Genomic DNA, 23,200 nt, shown 5'->3' with positions numbered 1-23,200 from the left:
TTTGTTTTGTTTTGTTTTCTTGATGTCAAGGGCACACATTTTGGAATCACATTTTTCTGCTAAGTGCAGTCATGTATTAACTGTTGGTTGACCTGAGCAAGTTAGTTAACCTTTCTGTGTGGTGGTGTCCTCATCTGTAAAATAAGAGATGGTAGCAAGTCCTGCTTTAGAAGGGTTGGCTGAGAAATAAATGAGTTAATACATGTGAATGCTTAATATATAGCAGAAGCAATAAGTGTTAAGTAGTAATAAGAGTAGTATTATCTGTGAGTGATTTTTAAGTTTTGTTTTAAAGCTTCCTTTTTTTAATTGGGAATTGAAATTTTATTTATACAAGTCCAAAGGGTAAAATTTAATCACGTATGAAGGTCAACTTATAAATACAATTATTTTTAATCATATGTCAATACTGTAAAATCTGGATTAACCATCCTCTCAATATAAAAGTATATTTCTACAAGGGAAATAATTTCTTCTGAGTAGTTACAGGATTTCATAAAGATCTTGGAAATAAGATAGTTGAGAAGTCTTTATCAGAGTGCTATAATTTTGGTTGTTGAACTTGAATATTCAGCTGTAAACGTTCAGCTTAGTGAACACCGAAGAGTTAAGATGGAAAGTAGTCATGCAAGTAGAGAAAGAAAAGCAGTATAGAATGGAATTAGAAATTAGTAGTGGAGTAACTGAGAACAATAACTCAGTGTAGTAGAAGAGAGAGTGGAACTTTATTGTGGAAGAAATCTTTTTTGTGTGTGTTTTTGCATGCCTAAGTGTCTTTTTCTCCCACCTTTAAGGTTCAAAGATCACCCAACGTTAAATGAAAGATATTTATTACTTCATCTGCTTGGTAGAGGTGGCTTTAGTGAAGTGTATAAGGTAATGTAAATTTTTTTCTTTTCTTCACACTAATAGAGCAAAGATACAGGAGTACATGGTTAAAGAGGTATTTGTCTTGGGGTGCCTGCATGGCTCAGTTGGTTAAGCATCCAACTCCTGATTTAGGCTAGGTCATGATCTCATGATATGTGAGTTCAAGCCCCATGTCAGGCTCCATGCTGGTAGCATGGAGCATGTGTGGGATTCTCTTGCTCTCTCTCTCTGCCTCTCCCCTGCTCATGTTCTCTCTCTCTCTCTCAAAATAAATAAACTTAAAAAAAGAGAGAGGTACTTGTCTTTTATTGATTGATTTTTATGTTTCAGCTCTCATTACAAAATAGTCTGGTGGCTTATGTTGTCTTGTCTCAAGAATCTGGACACTATCCTTGTGTCATGCTAATATCTGACACCTAGTTATCAGTAGCCAATCTGATAACAGTCATTAGAATCAAGAGTGGCAGGTAGCCATCTAATATAGTACGTTTATGGAAAGATTGTACCCTTTAAACATGTGTCACAAGTATTACATGTCCTAAATTTACCCAAATTTCTACCTATTTTAAGGCCAGTGTTTCTTAAATGCATCTCTGTAAATGTAGAAAAAGGTTTAGTCACCATGTTTAGTGTTTTGTATCTTAACCTTTTTTCACTTTACATTGTATCTTTCTGCCCAACCTTTAAAATTCTGTAGTTCCTAAGGTCTTTTATCATTCTGTATACTCCTTTTCAAATACAGGTTTCCCCAGCTATCTAAAATAGAGCATTACTGTGAAACCTTTCATAAGCTGAAAGTGGCGTAAAGGGAAGCGTATCTCCTGCTTTCTGAAGTTTTGTCAGGCTTCTTCACTTTTTACAAAAGACCTATATTAGAGGGGGTGCCTGGGTGGCTCAGTTGGTTAAGAGTCCAACTTTGGCTCAGGTCATGATCTCACAGTTTGATCCCCTCATCAGGCTCTGTGCTGACAGCTCAGAACCTGGAGCCTGCTTCGGAGTCTGTGTCTTTCTCGCTGTCTGTGTGCTCGGTCTGTCTCAAAAATAAACAAACATTAAAAAAAAAAAAAAAAAAGACCTATATTAGTGCCTGTGCTCCCTAACTGAAAGAAATCCAGAGAGGATTTTTCACTCTTACAAAAAAAGCCATTACTGGGGGCACCTGAATGGCTCAGTCAGTTGAGCGTCCATCTTTGGCTCAGGTCATGATCTCATGGTTCACAAGTTCAAGCCCCACGTCGGGCTCTGTGTTGCCAGCTCAGAGCCTGGAGCCTGCTTTGGATTCTGTGTCTCCCTCTCTTTCTGCCCCCTCCTCTGCTTATGCTTTCTCTCTCTCTCTCTCTCTCTCTCTCTCTCTCTCTCTCTCAGTAAATGAAATGAATGAATGAATGAATGCCATTACTGTATCAGTGTACATATAGCCATTCTACACCTTCCTTCTGAGCTCCATACCTGTTGGTGTACATAACTTAGTCTGTTTGCCTCACTTGGATGCTTCATATGGACTGAAAACTTAGGTCTGAAATAGAAGTTACCTTCCTCTTCTCCAAAACCTTTTTCTTCTAACACTGCTCCCCACTTCAGTACATAGCGTTACCATTCATCTGCCCAGATGAAAAACACAGGAGCCATTCTTCATTCCACCTCTCCCTTAACTCCCTTCCCTCCACATAAAACCAGTCCCTGCTGCCTACTGCTACTAATGTCATTAAGCTCTCAAATCCAGCAATGACCCTTGTCCTCTCTTAGCCCAAGGTCTCCTTGTCTCTTACTTGCATTGCTGCCTGAGCCTCGTACTTAATCACCTTCTTTGGGGCACTGAGTTTCTCCAATTTTTGATGTATATACTGTAGCTAGAGTGGCCTTTTTATAAAACGCAATCTGACCATCTCACTCTCCTGCTTATAAGCCCCAGGGGCTTCCCATCTGCTCATAGCTAGGATGAAGTCATATTGAAGGTTGTACTCACCTTAAATTTCGATTCTTACAGAAGGCTTCCCAGTTGATCTGCCTTGTATAGTTCTTTGTTGACACTTTGTGCTTTGTTATGTATTGGTATAGTCAGTCGTTAAGAGCTTGGGTTCTGAAGCCAGACAGGCTGGATTTGAATCCTGACTAGTTCTGATTCCTATTTACTAACTGTATATACTTGGCCTTATGACACCAACTCTGCTTCAGTCTTCATCTGTGAATAATAACAGTACCTACATCATAGAATTGTTGTAATGATTAAATGAGCTATCACAGGGAAATCACATAGAATATTAGTGTTTAGCAAATGTAAGCTCATCAGATTATTATTAGAAATCCTCTCTGTTCATTGAGACAAGGACCGTGCCTTCTTGGTTTACTGAGGACAAACCTAGATTCTAGTTCTTACTCTGGGAAATAATATGGGATTTGGATTCAAAAAACTTCAGTTCTGATCTTAGTTCAACTATGAGTCATTTTGTTTTTGTTTTGCTAAGTTGGATGAGCATTAAGACTCGTGGGCCCAACTTTCCTCACCCATCAGGAGTGATCTGTGAGCTCTCTCTCAATTCCTGGTTCTCTGATTCTAACAATAGTTCATCCTCAAGCACTTAATGGTTCAAGTAGGCTTACCCAGGCCACAAAGTAGAAAAGAAGATCATAGTAGCTCACTCTGGATCTAAAAATCACCAAAGTACAGTTAGTACTAGCTCAGCCTTAGAGTTGCCCAATTTTTGAGCCTGCTAACACCTTTCATGACAACCTTCTGCCACTGCCCTACAGTATTTGCACTGTTTTTAATGCCACAGGTGGGGGCTAAAAGGGGTTTTTCTTTTTGAAGAAAAGACTTATATAGCAAATAGAAAATGCAGATTGGGCCTAATAACTTGAATCTTCAATACTGATCTAAATACTAAACACCACTCTTTCCAACCCATTCAAAAAGCGTTTTCATGTGGCCAGGTCCACTGGGAAAGAAGCAGACTGTAAATCAAAAAATACAGACTTTTTTATCTATACGAAGGTGGAAAATACTGAATCAGTTGCTCAGTAATTACCACATTAGCCTATGGGAAGGGTATACTATACTCCTCTAATCTTGAGAGAAAGATGTATCATATATAAGTCAAATATATATTGATAACTTTTATTAGTGTACTTCAAATTTTATTCTCTTCTATTATCCTTTATGCTTTTTTGCATTCTTTCACATGAGCTTCTTTTACTTTTATCCTTTTCTATTTCTTTAAACTTTTAATATTGTAATTAGTTCATGTTTAACATTTTATATGCTCTACCCTATTTAATCCTCTCAACAACCCAAACTTTACAAATGAGACTAAGGCTAAGAAGCTATTAGCACAAAGTTCTATAGTTGATGAGTTCTTTTTTTTTTAATGCTTATTTTTGAGAGAAAGAATGTGGGCAGGAGAGGGGCAGAGAGAGAAGAGAGAGACAGAATCCGAAACAGGTTTCAGGCTCTGAGCTGTCAGCACAGAACCTGATGTGGGGCTCGAACTCATGGACTGTGAGATCATGACCTGAGCTAAAGTCAGACACTTAACCCACTGAGCCACCAGGTGCCCCGTATAGTTGATGAGTTCTGCCTCCAAAGTGGATATTCTTAACTACTGCATCCTATATTATTTCTGATCTCAGGCTTATGTGACAAGCAGTTTGTGTTTCCTGTTTATTTTTAGGTTAAGTTGATGGGGGTGTGGGGAGTAGGGACTGGGGACCTTCATTCTTATAAATATGTACCTTTTAAGTGTTTATTTATGTATTTTACATTGATTTATTTTTGATAGAGACAGAGCACAAGTGGGGGAGGGGCAGAGAGAGAAAGAGACACAGAATTCGAAGCAGGCTCCAAGCTGTCAGCACAGAGCCCGATGTGGGGCTCAAATTCACAAACCGCGAGATCATGATCCGAGCCGAAGTTGGGTGCCCAACCAACTGAGCCACCCAGGCGCCCTTAAGTGTTTTTTTTTTTTTTTTAAGGGATACCTTCAGGGGCACCCAGGTGGCTCAGTCGGTTAAGTGCTTGACTTCAGCTCAGGTCATGATCTCCTGGTTTGTGAGTTCAAGCCCCACATCAGGCTCTGTGCTGACAGCTTGGAGCCTGGAGCCTGCCTCTGATTCTGTGACTCCCTCTGTCTCTGCACCTCCCACGCTCACTGTCTGTCTCTCTCAAAAATGAATATTTTTTAAAAAGTTTTTAATAGGGGCGCCTGGGTGGCGCAGTCGGTTAAGCGTCCGACTTCAGCCAGGTCACGATCTCGCGGTCCGTGAGTTCGAGCCCCGCGTCAGGCTCTGGGCTGATGGCTTGGAGCCTGTTTCCGATTCTGTGTCTCCCTCTCTCTGCCCCTCCCCTGTTCATCCTCTGTCTCTCTCTGTCCCAAAAATAAATAAACGTTGAAAAAAAAAATTTTTTTTTAAAATAAAAAAAAAAGTTTTTAATAAAGGCACACCTTTATGTATAAATCACAACAGAACCTAAATTAGTAGATCTCTCTTTGGTGACATTCAAGTGTGTTTTTTTTTAATTTATAAATTACCCAAGACCTTAAAAGAATACTAATCATTCTTAATTTTTTTATGTAAGAATTAGGCTGATGATTTGAACAAACCAGTATAAGAACCTTTTTTTTAAGACAACCAGTTAAAATTGAAGACAAGTTGGGTATTAGAAGAGATTTTAAGAAATTATTGATGTAGTTAGGTGTGATAAAATGATATGTGGTATGGTTATGGTTATGTTTGAACAGTTTCATAATCAAAGTTTATAATTTTTTAAACAGTTGGAAATTGTTAGGAACCTGTTTATTTTTAAAGAAGTGGGGAGTTGCTAGAAAAAGGTAGAGGAAAAAGGTTTGCTTTGTCCGGCCCATAAAAAACACACTATAGCCATCTGTTCTGTTGGCTGCTTACTGCTACTGCCAGTAGAGAGGAGCCAGATTCATGTGTAAAGAAAGAAAACAATAACTTTGTTTTATCTTGATTCAATATATTGGTACTTACGAACTTGAATATGAAAATTCACATTAAAGTTTTCTCTGATGTAGTATGATGGAATTTGTATCTTGTTTCCAGTAATAAATGTCATAGAACTATATATAATCATAGTTCAAAAACTGTAGTGTACGTTCTAATTCCATATTACTGCAAAAATCATCACCAAAAAATTTGTAAAAATCTCTTCAGCTATTCAGTTGATCTTTGGTCCTAACTTTACTATGCCTTGAATTCTAGGCTTTTGACCTTTATGAACAAAGATATGCTGCTGTGAAGATCCATCAGCTTAATAAAAGCTGGAGGGATGAGAAGAAGGAAAACTACCACAAGTAAATATTAATACTTTCTGGTTTGTATCAAGTGAAAGTACATTTAATAGTCATGGAGAATGAATATACTCTCTTTTCTCATAGACATGCCTGCAGAGAATATAGAATACATAAAGAACTGGATCACCCTAGGATAGTTAAACTCTATGATTATTTCTCCTTGGATACAGATACGTAAGTGAATATAAGGATTTAGTTTTTAAGAGAAACTGTTTGCTTTTTTGCTTTCCCTATTCTTTTATGATATACACTTCATTTCTCCACTGTGATAATTATTGGGTGATATTTTAAGTCTAATTTTTTTTCTCTTCATTGTAGGTTTTGTACAGTGTTAGAATACTGTGAAGGCAATGACTTGGATTTCTATCTGAAGCAACATAAATTAATGTCAGAGAAGGAAGCTAGGTCTATTGTAATGCAAATTGTAAATGCACTAAGATATCTCAATGAAATCAAACCCCCTATTATACATTATGATCTTAAGCCAGGTAATTAATAAAATTTGTCAAAATAATTTTATTTTTTTAAACTTTAAAGACTGTGGTTTTTATTTATCAAGTTATCTGCAAATATGCTTTGTGGTTTAGCTTTTTACAAAAAACTCCATGGAATACTAGAAGAATTTAAAATGTTTATTGTGTTACCACACTTTATAATTTGTTTACATTTTTAACTATGTATTTTTAAATATCTGTTTGTTGCCCACAAGTCAGCATCTATGTGTCATTGAAAAAAAAAAAAAAAACCTTATATTTTGTTCTTAGGAAACATTCTTCTGGTAGATGGCACAGCATGTGGAGAAATCAAAATCACTGATTTTGGTCTATCTAAGATTATGGATGATGATAGCTATGGTGTAGATGGAATGGATCTAACTTCTCAAGGGGCAGGCACTTACTGGTAAATGTATAATTTATCTTGAATTGAAATTGTGTAGACTACTTTTTGTGAGAGTTTAGTTTTTATGTTCATGTATTTTGGAGATTACTGTGGTGAGGGGGTACTAATCCGAAGTTTGAGTCAAGAGGGAGATTCCTGTCATCAGCCTTCTTTTCTCATCTGCTCTTAACTATAAATATGAGGTAAGTGAAGGGAGAATGACTTGGCATCAGTGAGTGACTTCAGTATCTACCAGCCAGAAACGCCTCACATAGAAAATTACGGATTTTCTTTCTGTATATTCAAGTGATGTTTATCATGAGTAAAAATACTTACGTGAATATAACAACATAACTATTACAAGCAATAGTCATAAGCATGAAGCCCTCATTGTAGAAGTTTTTTGGTTTTTGTTGAAGATGAAGATTGCATTGATCTTACAATGGGAAAGAAGTTTAGCATATTCTTGGTCTTTGGACTTGACTCTCAGAAATCCCTTTTAATAACTTCGTATGTATAAACTCTGGATAGAACTATAGATTCATAGATCTAAGTCTAAATGAGTGTCATTCCCTTCAGAGTACCAAGGTGTTGACAAAAATCACTTCTCAGTGAATTTTCAAACTTCTGGTCAAATGCACCATAGTGGAGAACATAAGACTATAAGATTTCAAAACAAACTTAGTTTAGCAAAAGGAGTAAAATTTTAATTGGAGAGAGAACTGTACACAACTTCATTGAACAGGATGGAGACTAGTTTCTAGAACAGTCTTCACACAGCCTGGGCACATAATAACCAGTTCCACAGGATGCTGCCGGTCTATGTGAACTTGACTTTCCCTATATTCTTCTAAAACCATTTTACTCTCAAATTCTGCTTGTACCATTTTCTAGGACTATGAGTAAGATAGTAGGTCATGGATTTTTCTTCCATATTTAAAGAAAATTATCAAATTAGTAACCCCCTAAAAGTTAGTATCCTCAATCAGCAGTCTTTAGAGTTGCAGCATCGAGTCTCCTTTATAGAACCCTAGATTCTATGGACGACAGCTTGACGTAGTAGATTTAGACAGTTCTAAATAATAGATCGTCCTTCCTCTGCAGAGTTTCCTGCTATGTTGTTTCCCTCGCACTCTGGCTTTGCTAGTGGAGGTCTGGGCAAGGAGATTTACCTCTGACAGGAGGGCTGGAGTATTTCCATGTAGTAACCTGGAATGTATTTCCCATAGAAACGTTTTTAAAAATGGTTTTAAGGGGTGCCTGGGTGGCGCAGTCGGTTAAGCGTCCGACTTCAGCCAGGTCACGATCTCGCGGTCCGTGAGTTCGAGCCCCGCGTCAGGCTCTGGGCTGATGGCTCAGAGCCTGGAGCCTGTTTCCGATTCTGTGTCTCCCTCTCTCTCTGCCCCTCCCCCGTTCATGCTCTGTCTCTCTCTGTCCCAAAAATAAATAAACGTTGAAAAAAAAAAAATTAAAAAAAAAATGGTTTTAAGTTTCTTAGCTGTGTGTTTGGTAAACTGGGATGTTCTCTACAGTCTTTTACAATACATATATATAGTACTTTCACAAATTACATCTCATCCCCAGAAATGTATAAACTATTTTTCAGTTACCAGTTAGAAGAAAATCAGTTTTGTCCCCCCTTTCCTCTCAGGCCTCAAATGCAATTTTTCACTAAGTCCTGGTGGTCATTTCTCTCCAGCTTTGGGTCTCTCTCCCTACAATTTCTCTCTTTGGTTCTACCCTTTTGCCTCAAGAGACAGTGCAGCATAGTGTTTACAAGCCATTCTTGTTTCATAAATATACACAAAATATATATTTTTATCATAAAACAAGTCTGGCTTTTTACTTGATTTGGGGGGTAGAAAAGGATTTACATTCCAAATAAATTATTGGTCATTTTTGTTGGTTCTTTTTCAAAAAGTTTTTTTTTTTTTTAAAGAAATCTATCCGTTTCTGCTGAAATGTAAATGATTTTATCATAGTATAAAACTAAAGGAAAAAAAAAAACTCCTTTCCAGGATTTTTTAAGTTTATCTAAATTTTAAGGTGGGAGATGCTTGCATCCCTGGTGGATTTTTTTACTTACAATCTAAGGTGTGACAAATTTATTTTTACTTTTCCTTTATATAAAATTATGAACTTAAAAATAGAAAATAGTATTTTTGAATTCTTAACATATTTCAGATGCTGCTGTGTTCAAAAACTACACATTGAATAATAAGAGCTCCTTGAGCTCTGCTCACAGTTTAGTGGGATTTTAGTTTAATGCCATAATAGAGGTACCATAACATCTGCTGGTTACGTAGGGAGGCAGCAAAGCTCAGCCTGGAGGAAACAGAGAAGGCTTATGAAGGTCCAGTGTCTCTTAAAAGAGAGAAGGTACTCACCAAATGGAGTGGTCAGGGAAGGCATTAGAGATTCATATTAAGCATAGGAAGGTGGTGGGTAGTGGGGGTGGATGCAGCAGAGGGCATTGTTGGGGAACCAAGTGAATTGTTTTTGCCTAGCCAGTTTGAGGAGGTGTGGGAATGAAGGAGAAGAGGGAGTGCAGATTTTGGAAATTTAAGTTGCTTCTAGATTAGGATGGGTCTGTGTGTACCAACAAGAGCTAGGAGGTCTTAATCTGGTGGTTCATGATGTTGCAGTTTTTTAAACAGAAGAACCAAGTGGTCAGATAGGTGCTTTAGGAAGAGAATTGTCTACGGTTTGAACTCAGGTTGAAAGGGCATGGGAGAGCATTTATTATTGCTTGCTCAAATTAGAACATTGTAATTTCTAATGATTATATATATATTGTCTACAGAAATGAAAGATTTGTTAGTATATATAATACGTATACATAATATGTGTATATTGCAGACTTCATCACAAAGTTGTAGGTTTTGACTCTAGAGTCAGATAACACAAGGATGTAAATGCTTCAAAAGTTTTGGTCATTTTCATTGATAAAAGTCCTAAGGTTTTATGTATAGATGACAGGAGTGTTCTGGGTATTCTAAATGTACACTGAGAAGGCTTTAAGTTACAGATTCTTAACAGTATCCTTTCCTGTTTTCTACCCTCCCCACCCCACCCCCCAAAAAAACTATAGGTATTTACCTCCTGAGTGTTTTGTGGTTGGAAAAGAACCACCAAAGATTTCCAACAAGGTTGATGTATGGTCAGTTGGAGTCATCTTCTTTCAGTGTCTTTATGGTAGAAAGGTAAGTTAAAGTATGCAGGATTCTGCTGTGTGGAGATAAGTTGAATTTCCTTTTTAAATGCAAAGTTTAACTAACTTCAAGTCAGTGTAGACCCTTCTAAGGAAAGCCAGCAGCTTACTTAAGTTGCTTTGGGCATCCCTACCCACCGCCCCTTTTTTTTTTTTAAAGTAAAAGAAGCTATCTGTTAATAGTGCTAACATTTTCTGCTATTTAGGGATATTGGAAAGTGGAAAACACTTTTCATTCTCCATTCTCTCTATTTGCTCACATTGTCTCCCCTCCTCCTACTCAGTTTAGCTTTCTCAGGGAAACTTCATCAAACTTAGCCTTAATTCTTTCCAAACCTCTCTTTATATTGAAGTCAGAACCGTGAGCGGCCACAGACACTTTCCCATCCCTGAGTTGTCATTGAAGGGAATGTATTGTGATCAGGTATTTTATTCTTTGGAATTTTCACAGACGTTTTCACTGCTTCTTACTCCTCTAATCGTATTTCAATTTTTTGACCAGTCATAATTTTGATTTCTTTTTATATTTTTATCTTGATTATATTGTAACAGCATTATTTTCTGTGCTTATTCACAATGTTTCAGCTATGTGGAGGATTGATTAGATGGGTTTACTCAGCCTGCTCTCAGAACCTTGTTTTAAGAAAATGCATCCCAAGTTCCAAGTAACTGAGGACAGGATTTTTTAGAATACAAATCATTTGTATCTTGGGGATTCACTGATAATTACTCTTAGAAATTTCTCACAAAATATTTAAACATTTTATTCTTTTTTTTTTTTTTAAGCCATTTGGTCACAATCAATCTCAACAAGACATTCTTCAAGAAAATACAATATTAAAAGCCACAGAAGTCCAGTTCCCTGTAAAACCAGTTGTAAGCAGTGAAGCAAAGGTATTAAATTTATGTAAATAGGTTTTGTGAAGTAATTCTTTTCATAAATTGTGCTTAAAACAAAGTACAATTGACTTTTGAACCACACAGGTCTACTTAATGTGGATTTTCTTCAGTAAACAGTACAATACTATAAATGTATTTTATGATTTTAACATTTTCTTTTCTCTAATTTTTTATTGACAGAATACAGCATTTAATATGTATAACCTACAGCATATATATTACTCAACTGTTTGTTGTTGGTAAGGCCTCCAGTCAACACTAGACTATTTGTAGTTACATTTTTGGGCATTTCAGTTATATTTGGATTTTCAGTTGTGCCCCTAACCCCCACATTGTTCAAGGGTCAACTGTACTTACAAGTAAAGTAAAAGGGATCACTACCACAGTGAAATCTGTCCCGTTGGGACTGGTTATTTGCTCTGGAAAATTGTTTCTTCGGTCTTTGGTTTTGATAGTTTTCAAGACTCAAATACAGTCCCTGATTCTTTGATCACACCAGCTTGCTTTGTGGAGAGCAAGGGAAAATCACAAACTTGTGTTAATACTGAAGTATTTTAAGTGTATAAGAAGTAATAAAAGTAGTAATAACTACCATTTATTTAGTGCTTGTGTGCCAAGCATTGTGTTGATACTTTATCTATTAACAACCTTATGAGGTGTAGATCAGTTTCTTGTTATTCCCATTGTATAAAGTAGGAGGCCAGCTAAGCCATCGTAGAAGTATTTTGCCCAGAAGCAAACTAGCTAGTAAGTAGGAGAGCTGTGGACCAAAGTATTCACTTACGCTAGACTCCAGAATTCACTGTTGACCGTATGCCACCCTACAGGAGCTGTGGAAAAAGCCTGACCTCTTCATCACCTGTGCTTCCATGTAGCGGTCTGTGAATCTGTAATAGTGGCTTCCTGTAGTTCTAATCCATATGTCTGTGTGGTAACACAGAATAGCCATTTCTAATTAATAGAATGTTTACAGTACTTACATCTTCCCACCTTCATCCTGTTGGCCTTTCACATTTGTATTTTCACTCCTGCTTTGTTATCCTTCTCACAAAGCTCATTTCTCTGTGAGCCCTGTTGGCATCTTTTCCTTTTTAAAACCTATGAAATTGCTGAGAAAAAAACCACATGAAGTTCCCATTTTTTCTGGTGTGAGTAGTCTAGGCCATAAGGATAATTCATAAACAGGCATTATATAGTTTCTTAGAATATAGATAAAATACTGCTAGATGTTACCATTCATTGAGGTCATAGTGACCTTCATAACTGAAGATGTACTTACTAGGGTTTTTTTGTACTCTGTGCTTTTTGGAACCGTCTTGTATTTCATTTTGTCTGTTACATCTTAACTGGTGCTTTAGCAAGTTATTTGGATGACTCTTAGAAGATAATTCATTATGCTTCAGAATAAGAACATCACGTATTTTTCATAAGGTAAATATGTCTCCTTTAAAAGGAACCTGACAATGTTGGCATCTAAATTCTGCCTTCATGAGAACAGAAACTAAATGAATCAACCGGCAGAAATGACCAGGCATGAATGTAGTGTGCCAAAAAGAAGTCCCATTTGACGATCCCTGAGTCTAGCCTTAGGCTCTTCCTAGGCTCCCCCACCTCAGATCTGGGATGGGGAAGATCACATTGTTTTTTGTGGGGTTTTGCATGTGTTCTTTTCAGATCTCATCCTTACAGAGTACACCTTTACCAAGTACCTCCACTGACCTGGTGTGGGCATCTGAAGTACATTTTCTCCTTGTAGACTTCCTAACCTTGCTGTCAGCAGCTTTTCATCTTCTAAAACTCTGCCTTGAACATATCAGTCACTCTTGATATTTTTTTCTCCATGTTGGGTTTCAGTGACCACTCAGAAAATGATTAAGACCTAAGGATTCGGGAAAAATTTTAGTAAATATTAGCTAATACCCAAGGTATAATGATGAGAAAAGCTAGGTTTTGTTTTTAAAGAAAAAAAATTACTTATAATGAATTTCAAACTGAGAAGGTGCAGAATACTTTTTAAGGTGATTAAGTTTTGATTTTAAAGTTATGTCTCTTACTTGTAGTTTCCCTACAGATGCTTTAATTCATGAATGTATCTGGAAGTTGGGAATTTCAAGACAAGCTGCTAAAGTTATTTCTAGTGTCAGGATTAAAAGGAAACAATCAGTTATCCCTTGAGAATGTTTTATCTGTTGCAAAAATTGGATGAATCTCTCAAATATAGTACTGAGTGAAAGAAGCCAGGCAAAAGAGAACATAAGCTATAATTCCACTTAAATAAAGTTCAGAACAACCAAAACTCAACTACAGTATTAGAAGTCAGGAAAGAGATTATTGTGGACAGAGCCAGTGCCTGGAAAGGGGCACGAAGAGACTAGAGGTTCTGGTAAAGTTCTTTTTCTTGTTCTGGTTGCCAGTTACGTAGATTTGCTTTGTGCTATACACTCAGGATTTGTGTACTGTCTTGTAAATGTTAGATTTCTTTAAAAAATAAAAGGCCATTTTGAAGGACAATATATAAAACCAGTTTGAGAAGGAAAAACAGATACGGATTATATTCCATTAGTTTTTTCAAAAGTGTACTGATACATGATATTAACCTAAGAAACAAACCCCAATAGAAGTATCACGTCAGCATTCCCTTCATCTAAAGAAAGATGTTTAAAAAGGAAAGAAATATGACAAAAAGCGGCATCATACCCTGTGGCCAGAATAAACTGATAGTAAAATGGAAGGAGGGTGAGAGGAGTCTTTCAGCAGAAGAAAAATTCTAGGAGTTTACAATTGTATAAGGAAAAATGCAGCAGCTTTCCATATTCAACATAGTATTTGGAAGTTCTTGCCAGAGCAAGTAGGCAAGAAACAAATAAAAGGCATCCAGTTTGGAAAGGAAGAAGTAAAAAGGTCACTATATATATATAGAAAACCCTAAATAGACTGCACCCGAAACTAATAAAACTAATAAAAAAAATTCAGTAAAGTTGCAGGATATAAAGATGAGTACGCAAAAATCTATTGGATTTCTGTATACTAGTAACAGAAATTAAGAGAACTGTCCCATTTACAGTTGCATCAAAAAGAAAATTAGGAATAAATTTAGCCAAGGAATTGAAGGATGTGTATGCTGAAAACTTATAAAACATTGATGAAAGGAATTGAAAACAATACAGATAAATGGAAAGATACTCTGTGCTCATGAATTAGAATATTAAAAAGTCCTTACTACCCAAAGCAATCTGAAAACTGAATGTACTCCCTATGAAAATTCCAATGGCATTTTTCACACAATCCACACAATAGACTCCACAATCCTAAAATTTGTACGGAACCACAGAAGAACCCTGGATAGCCAAAGAACAAAGCTGAAGGCATCAAACTGCTTGATTTTGAACTATATTTCAAAGCTGTAGCAATCAAAACAGTATGATATTGGCATAAAAAAGGGAAAAATCAGTGGAACAGAATAGAGAGCCCAGAAGTAAACCCATGCATAGATGATTAATTTATGACAAAAGAGCCAAGACTATACAGTAGAGAAAGGACAGTTTCTTCAATAAATAATATTGTGAGAAGTGGACCACTGTCTTACACCATACACGAGAATAAACTAAAAGTGGATGAGAGTCTCGAATGGAAGAAAACACAGCCAGTAAGCTCCTTGACATCAGCCTTGGTGAGGATTTGTGGATCTGACACCAAAAGCAAAGGCAGCAAAAGCAAAAATTGACAAGTGGGAGTACATCAAATGAAAAACCTTCTACATAGCAAAGGATTTGACAAAATGAAAAGGCAGCCTACCAAATGGGAGAAAATATTTGCAAATCATAGCTGATATGGGGTGACTATCCACAATATGTACAGAGCTTGTACAACTCAATAGCAGAAAATAATCTGATTGCCCTGAGCAGAGTATCTGAATAGACACTTTTCCAAAGAAGACATATAGCTAACAGATACACAGAAAGGTGCTCATCATCACTAATCAGGGAAGTGCAGATCAAAACCACAGTGAGCTATCCCGTCATACCTGTTATAACGGCTGTTAGAAAGGCAAGAAACAAGTATTGGCAAGGATGTGGAGAACAGGGAACCCTTGTGCACAGTTTGGTGGGAATGTAAATTGGTATGGCCACTGTGGAAAATAGTATGGAGTTTTATCAAAAAATTAAAAATACAATTTCCATGTGATCACGTAATTCTACTTCTGGTATTTATCCACAGAAAAGGAAAACACAAATTGGAAAATACACCTGCACCTCTGTGTTCACTGCAGCATTATTTACAGTAGCCAAGACATGAAAACAACATAGTGGCTGAACATGTGTGTGTGTGTGTGTGTGTGTATATGTATATATGTGTGTACACACACATTTACAGGATATTACTCAGCCATGAGAAGGAAGGAAGATCTCACCAGTTGCAACAACATGGATGGACCTTAAATGCATTATGCTAAATAAGTGAGATAAGTCAGAGAAAGACAAATACCATCTAATCACACTTGTATATGGAATCTTACAAAAAAAAAAAAAAAAAATCCAAGCTCATGGATACAAAGAACAGACTGGTGGGAAGCAGGGAGTAGGGGGTGAGCAGAATAAGCGATGAGGGTAGGGTCAAAGCTTCCAGTTACAGAATAAGTCATGGGGATTCGCTCATATGAGGAATTTAAGATACAAAACAGAAGATACAAGGCACCTGAGTGGCTCAGTTAAGTGACTGACTTCCGCTCAGGTCATGATCTCACGGTTCATGAGTTTGAGCCCCGATTCGGGCTCTGTGCTGACAGCTCAGAGCCTGGAGCCCTCTTTAGATTCTGTGTCTCCCTCTCTCTCTTCCCCTCCCCATTCATGCTCTCTCAAAAATAAAATGTTAAAAAATTTTTTAAAGATACAAAACAGATGAACATAAGGGAAGGGAAGCAAAAATAAGGGAGAGGGGACAGCATAAGAGACTCTTAAATATAGAGAACAAAGGGTTGGTTGTGGGAGGGTGGATGGGCTAAATGGGTAAGGGGCATTAAGGAATCTACTTCTGAAATCATTGTTGCACTATATGTTAACTCATTTGGATGTAAATTAAAAAATTAAGTCATGGGGATGTAATGTACAGTATAGTGACTATAATTAATAACACTATATATTTGAAAGTTGCTATGAGAATAGATTTTAAATTTATCAAATGAAAGAAAAATGGGCTCCTGGGCGGCCCAGTCAGTTAAGCATCCATCTCTTGATTTCAGCTCAGGTCATGATCTCAGCGTTTATGAAGTGAAGCTCTGCATCAGGCTCCGTGCTGACAGTGTGGAGCCTGCTTGGTATTCTCTCTCTCCCTTTCTCTCTGCCACCCCCCCACCCCCAACTCATGCTGGCTTGCTCACTCTCACTCTCTGAAAGTAAATAAACTTAAAGAACAGTTGTAACGGGGCGCCTGGGTGGCGCAGTCGGTTAAGCGTCCGACTTCAGCCAGGTCACGATCTCACAGTCCATGGGTTCGAGCCCCGCGTCGGGCTCTGGGCTGATGGCTCAGAGCCTGGAGCCTGTTTCCGATTCTGTGTCTCCCTCTCTCTCTGCCCCTCCCCCGTTCATGCTCTGTCTCTCTCTGTCCCAAAAATAAATACAAAAAAAAAAAAAAAAAAAAAGAACAGTTGTAACTTTGGTGACGGATGTTAACTAGTTACATTGTGCTGGTCATTTTGCAATATACAAATATCGAATTATTAGGTTGCACACTTAAAACTAATATGTTATAGATCAGTCAGTTATACTTCAGTTTTTAAAAATAATTGTCATCCAGCAATTCCACTTTTAGGTATGTGCCCCTCCCCCCAAAGGCAAGGATCAAATAGATATTTATAGACCATTGCTCACAGCAGCATTATTCACAGTAGTCAAAAGGAAGAAACAATGCAAATGTCAGTCAACAGATAAATGGATAAATACAATGTGGTAATTGCATGGAATGGAGTATTCAGCCTTAAAAAGAAATGAAATTCTGATGCATGCTACAACATGGAGAACTCTTAAGCGTTATGGTAAGGGAAATAAGCCTTACACAAAAGGACAAATCTTACTCTACTTGTAGAATAGTGGTTACCAAGTGCTGGGGCTTCGAAGGAGGAGTGGGGAGTTCTTGTTTAATGGATACAGAATTTTGACTTCTGCTTTGGATGTTGGATAAGTTTTGGATGATGAAAATGTTCTGGACATGGTCAATCTTGATGTTTCACAACATGAATGTACTTAAAATGCCACTGAATTAACTGCATATCCAAAAGGGATTAAAATGCTAATTTTTGTTCCAGCTGTAAATTTTTTTTAAAAATGAGATGCATCTTTCCAACAGGAAGTTTAAACGGTAGCAATTATCATTTAGACTAAAGTGAACCACTAAGGATGAATTGAGTTGAATTTGAAGAATTTTATTGCTACAGAATTTTAAAGATTTGAATACTAATGAAATGAAATATATTAAATGTGTTCATCCTTCTGTAGGATGATTAGAAGGGGCAAAAATTGGGGCACCTGGGTGGCTCAGTCAGTTGAGTGTCCATGATCTCAAAATTCTTTAGCTCGAGCCCCACATCAGGCTTACTACTGTCAGCACGGAGCCCATTTCAGATCTTCTGTCCCCCTCTCTCTGCCCCTCCCCCCAAAATACATATTTTTAAAAACAAAAATTTTAACTTCTGAATTTTTTTTTTTAAGGCCTTTATAAGACGCTGTTTGGCCTACCGAAAAGAAGATCGGTTTGATGTGCACCAACTGGCAAATGACCCATACCTTCTCCCGCACATGAGAAGATCAAATTCTTCAGGAAACTTACACATGGCTGGCCTCACAGCATCCCCCACACCCCCTTCTTCAAGCATAATTACTTACTGATTTTCCTCCAAAATTGGCATGGTATCTTTGAATTGCTTCCAGATACACACTTGAGTTTGAGAGCATTTGATTGTTTTTGTTTCCTTTTTCACACAGACATGGTTGTTTGTGAACTGAAGTTCTTCATAGCGTCATTTGTATGAGAGTGGATCATGGACAATGAATAAAGTGTACACTTTGTAACCTTAAGCAGTGAAAGATGACTGCCTGTTGCACAGAAACAGGAATACCATACTAAGGAGAAAAATCGTTGTTTGGGGGAACACTGTAAATAACGTTTATAATACTTAAATACATTTGGTTGTTACTAGAGAGTTCTAATATGAAGGGTAGTTTTTCATTATTTAAAAACACACGGAAAAAATATTTCTAACACAAGAACTATAGTGCCTGGATACATTCTTCAGCATTCAGCAGTTAACCTGCTGAAACCAAAGTAAGAACTGAATGGCAGTGACAGTTGTGTTTTATAGTAGTAGAATGTGAGAGTTAGCATCTTTGGACAAAGTTAGACTTTGTCACTTGCCTGTTCTGGCTTTTACCAAGTTGTACCTCGGAGTCACATGTCCGTTCCCCACCCCACACACACTAGTCATGTTAACGGGAGAGCTGTTATTTCTAGATACTTTACACCTTTGACAAAATGAGCTGCTTGTTTTGAAATCAGTTGAATTCGCTAAATTGCATTATCTCTGGTGTTTTCAACATGTTAGAATTAAGATTATTTTCCCTTTATTACCAGGCCTTGTTCATAAACAAGTGATAGTATGTGACCAAATGTGGACCAGACCAGTTCTATGCAGGATAATGATAAAGTTCCCTTCTAGCTCTATTGTAAATTGTTGTACAGATGTTGTATTTCAATTACCAAGTTTCAGCAGCTTATTCTTGTACAAATGTTTAAAAATACGGCTTTTCTAATTGGATATTGTATTTTTTTTAAGTCTTCTTGAAGGCGCTTTAATTGCTGCTAAATGACGTTGCTTCTTTGCTAAAAAATTTAATGACCTCTTTAAAGGTGCAAGTTGACTGTACATCATAGAGAGATATTAAAGGTTGGCATTCATTAACAATCAAGGCATGTAAAAATGATCCTTCTTGGACATATTAGGGTTCACTAAATCAGTTTCTTGGGTTCTAGGGCTGTGGAGCACATAGATACTAGATTTATAAATTGTTCATGTTTATCCTACATTTCTAGAAGGTTCTTATCAGCAAGGTGGGATGATGGTCCCATAAACAAGTTTCTTGTGGTTTGTACAGATTTGTTAAAATGTGAACATTTTCTAACTGCCTTGTATGGTAGAAACCATTATTTTTCAGGATGTTGTATTTTACTCCTGTAAGAATTATTTGTCACATTCATAATGCTGATACTTACATGTAAGTTGTCCATGTTGCGGAAAAAGGAGGTGATACCACAGATTCTCCTTAATATTGTACAGTTAAACTGTGGCTCTTATTTCTCATGTTGCAAGCCATTTTGTTTTTTCATTGTACATATAGACACATTGTCTCTTTAAGATGCTGCTGAAATTGTAGAGAATGTAGCCAAAACAGTAATAAACAGTGACAATTAAAATTTAAGGACTATGAAAATTACATTTGAAGGGAGCTTTCAAGACTTAGGATATTAACTGACTTGGCTCCTTAAGAATCAGCTCAGTAAATTCTTTAAGTATACTTCAAGTATCAAGTGCTTCAAGCTGTTTAAGCAAGTCTAATAATCATTATCAAGGCTAATCCTGGGTAAGTAACATTTAGCACCATGAGGAGTGGCCTAAGGGCTACTATACCTGTTCTTCCATAGATTAAGACAGAAATCTTATTTTTAAAAAATACTGATATGGTAACGGAATGTTAGCATTCATTGAGTGCTTTAGATGCTGCCTGCAGATTTTTCAGTTTTGTTCAGTTTTCATCTTTCCAAATCATAAAGTATTGTCTTCACATAGTAATTGTCACTTAAAGTCCTGAATTAAAAGAAAATGCCTGGTTTTCTAAGTTTTAGTGAGATGCTAACACTAGGTCGAATAAGTGGTATGGACTAGATCACTGCGTTATCATACTATTTTCAAGTGAGTGGAAATGCCTCGTAGTGTGGAAATGCAGGAAAACAAGCCATGAAATGACACTGCTTCCCTGACCTGAGTTTAGGTAGTCATTTGGAGTCAAAGATGAATCAACTTATATGCCATCTCTTCCTAAAGTATTTCCCAACAAATGCTACAGCTTTTGGGTCATATGCCAGTAACCCAGCAGGTATAGGATGGCTAAAGGAGCCAAACTGAATCATTTACTGTTACCTTCATATGGGATATTGGTAACTATCACTAAATAATTTCAGTCTATGGCTCTAATATCTTTTGAAGCATACGTTGTTGCCTGATCTACAGAATTCTGTCCTTAGAATTAAAGCATGTCTTTTTTCCCTAAGACAAAGCCAAGGTCTCCCATCAGGAGTCAGCAATGATACAAGGTAAAATGTATAGTTTCTGCATATAATTTAAAAACCTTTCTTTGATGTGAATTAGCTTTATTTAGTATATGCATGTGGAGAGGAAGTGTAGAAACCACCCTAATCTAAATTGGGAGTTGCGTAGATTTTTGGTTTTTGTCTTTCAAAAATAAAGTCAGGTTTGTTTCCTTACTGACCACCATCCCCTTCTAAAAACAAAAACCAAAAAAAAACTCAGTTTAAATGTACATCAAATGTGACTGTATATTCTACAAATACCTCATTACATGAAGCCAAAATGGTGGAGAGTTTCAGCGAAACATTTAAAGAGTATATTGTTTGTTTTGCTGTTCATTACTTATTAAATACAATGTTAACATCAGATGTTATTAGCTATGTTTTAGTGCTAATGTGGACAGCAGTTCTTTTAAGAATTTAGTTACTACATTGCTGTTTGAAATGTGAAAAAAACCTCATACTTTGATATTGGCAGGTCTTTCTGCAGTCTCACTTTAAATTTTAATATGTTATCTGAACATTTTCTTCCCTAATACAACCGAATCTAAGTGTTCTGAAGGCTTAATCTAACCCAAAAATTGCTTTAGCAGCTAATTTTCAAGATTCAGCTGAGAAGGGGCGCCTGGGTGGCTCTGTTGGTTGAGCATCTGGCTCTTGATTTCGGCCCAGGTCATGATCTTGCAGTTTGTGAGATCGAGCCTCGCATCAGGCTCCGTGCTGCTTGGGGTTTGTTCTCGCTCTCTCAAAAATAAATAAAAGATACAACTGGGAAAATGGTGGTATATGAAGACGCTGTACTCACCCCCCTCCCGCAGGCATACCAAGTCTACAGCTACATATGGATCATCTCCCTCTGAAAACTAAATGAATTAAAAGTCAAGACAGTTCAGTCACAACTGGAGGGTACATGCAGCCCCACAGGAGACACCTGTAGAGCGCCTTGTTCTGGTGACCATGGGAGTTGTGCTTTGCCCTCCACAGCAAAGGATATAAATGATCACATTGCGAAGGGAGAGGCAGAGACATGGTCTCAAAACAAAACAAAAAAACTCCAGTGTGGCAACACAATAGGGAGAGATCTCACACTAGAGAGATGCTTCTCTAGGAAGAACAAGAGGTTGGTACCCCACACTGGGCACTCTAGACCCCAAGGTCTGCATCAGACAAGCCACCAGAACATTTGGCTTGGAACGGGGTAGACCTGTAGGAGGTCCCAAAGTGCTATAGGAAAACAGAATCACTGCTTGGAGGGCCTGCATGCAAGCTGACTCACCCTGAGACCCGGTAGAAAAACAGCAGTTTGAAAAGCACTTAGCAACCTGCACGTAGAAAAGAGTATCACAGGTGCAGAGGTCTTGCCTGAGGAATGAGGGGTTCAAGCCCATTGGGTCCCCCTCCCTGTCCTGGGAATCTACACCAGGAAGGTATTCCCCCATAATGTCTGGTTTTGAAAATCAGCCAGGTTTAACTCCGGGAGAGCTGTAGGAAATGGAGTCTCTGCTCTTAAAGGCCAATGCACTCAAAGTGTAAGACCCAGCACAGAAGCAGCAGATTGAAAAGCACCTAGGTTCTATGTAAGTGAGATGAATACTGACACATTTTAAAGCCGGTGCCAGAGGAACACAAGGAACACAGATCTGTAGAAATTTTCTCTGGGAAGGGCAGTGCTGATGGGCACAATTGTTCCTGCCTTCGTTCAGCCTGGCTGGCCCAGTCCTGGCAGGTGCAAGTTCAGGACTCTTCATCTACATTGCTAGCACCACTTACCCAATCCTGGCATTTCCCTGCATATCTGACCCACCTAACCCATCTCTCAGTAAGCATACCTCCAAGGTAGCTGCCGCCTGCCCTACCACAGTCTGGTGGGAAGTCTTGGTCAGGACTGGCTCTCCATTTATTTGTTTTATTTATTGACAGTGTATGTGAACAGCAGGTGGAGAGAGAACTCAGGAATAGTGATCACGACCTGAGCTGGAGCCAAGAATCAGACGCTTAACCAAATGAGCCACCCAAGCGTCCCAAGACTGGCTTCCCTTTAAAGCACCTCTGGCCCTGTGGATGGGGGCAGCCCTGCCTAGCAACACATCCCAAAATCACTGCAGGGCCTTACAGCCACCCACACTGGGAGTCTGCCCACCCATCAGCACACCCACAAAAGTCAAGACAGTTCAGTCACAACTGGAGAGTACATGCAGCCCACAGGAGACACCTGTAGAGCGCCTTGTTCTGGTGACCATGGGGGATTGTGCTTCTGGACCCCACAGGACACCTACATACTGATACCTCTAAAACCAGGAGATGTAGCAGGCCTACATATTACATAGAAACAGCCAGACAAAAAGAAACACATGGATATGGTCCAAATGAAAGAACAAAACTGCAAAGAGCTAAATAAAACAGATAAGCAATCTACCTGATAAAAGTAATGGTCATAAAGATGTTCACAGAACTTGGGAGAAGATAAACTCATCTTCAACAAAGGGGTAGAAAATAAATAATACGTGCACACACACACACAGACACATGCATATACATGCATACATACCAGAGCTGAAGAGTACAGTAACATGAAAAACACTAGAAGCAATCAACAGCAGAATAGAGGATACAGAAAAAATCATCTAAACTGAACAGTAAAAAAAAATCTTTATGATGCTATGTTAAGGGACCT

The 23,200-nt window shown here is 37.8% G+C and overlaps 1 protein-coding gene across 2 annotated transcripts in view; it reads left to right on the top strand.

Moving 5' to 3' along the window:
• TLK1 (tousled like kinase 1) overlaps positions 1-19,640 on the top strand; it is a 147,657-nt gene extending 128,017 nt beyond the window's left edge. The window contains exons 14-21 of one of the 2 annotated variants that reach the window (XM_030323584.1): positions 795-876; positions 6,091-6,182; positions 6,267-6,356; positions 6,501-6,670; positions 6,947-7,082; positions 10,153-10,264; positions 11,059-11,166; positions 17,877-19,640. In XM_030323584.1, coding sequence (XP_030179444.1) covers positions 795-876; positions 6,091-6,182; positions 6,267-6,356; positions 6,501-6,670; positions 6,947-7,082; positions 10,153-10,264; positions 11,059-11,166; positions 17,877-18,053 — 967 coding nt within the window. In that variant the 3' untranslated portion in view covers positions 18,054-19,640. The remainder of the gene's footprint in view (positions 1-794; positions 877-6,090; positions 6,183-6,266; positions 6,357-6,500; positions 6,671-6,946; positions 7,083-10,152; positions 10,265-11,058; positions 11,167-17,876) is intronic. The other variant, XM_030323582.1, reaches the window with a different exon arrangement.
• Positions 19,641-23,200: the final 3,560 nt, after the last annotated feature.

Source organism: Lynx canadensis, chromosome C1 (assembly GCF_007474595.2).
Source record: "Lynx canadensis isolate LIC74 chromosome C1, mLynCan4.pri.v2, whole genome shotgun sequence".
Taxonomy (NCBI): Eukaryota; Metazoa; Chordata; class Mammalia; order Carnivora; family Felidae; genus Lynx; species Lynx canadensis.
This window is presented reverse-complemented; position numbering and strand designations above follow the sequence as displayed.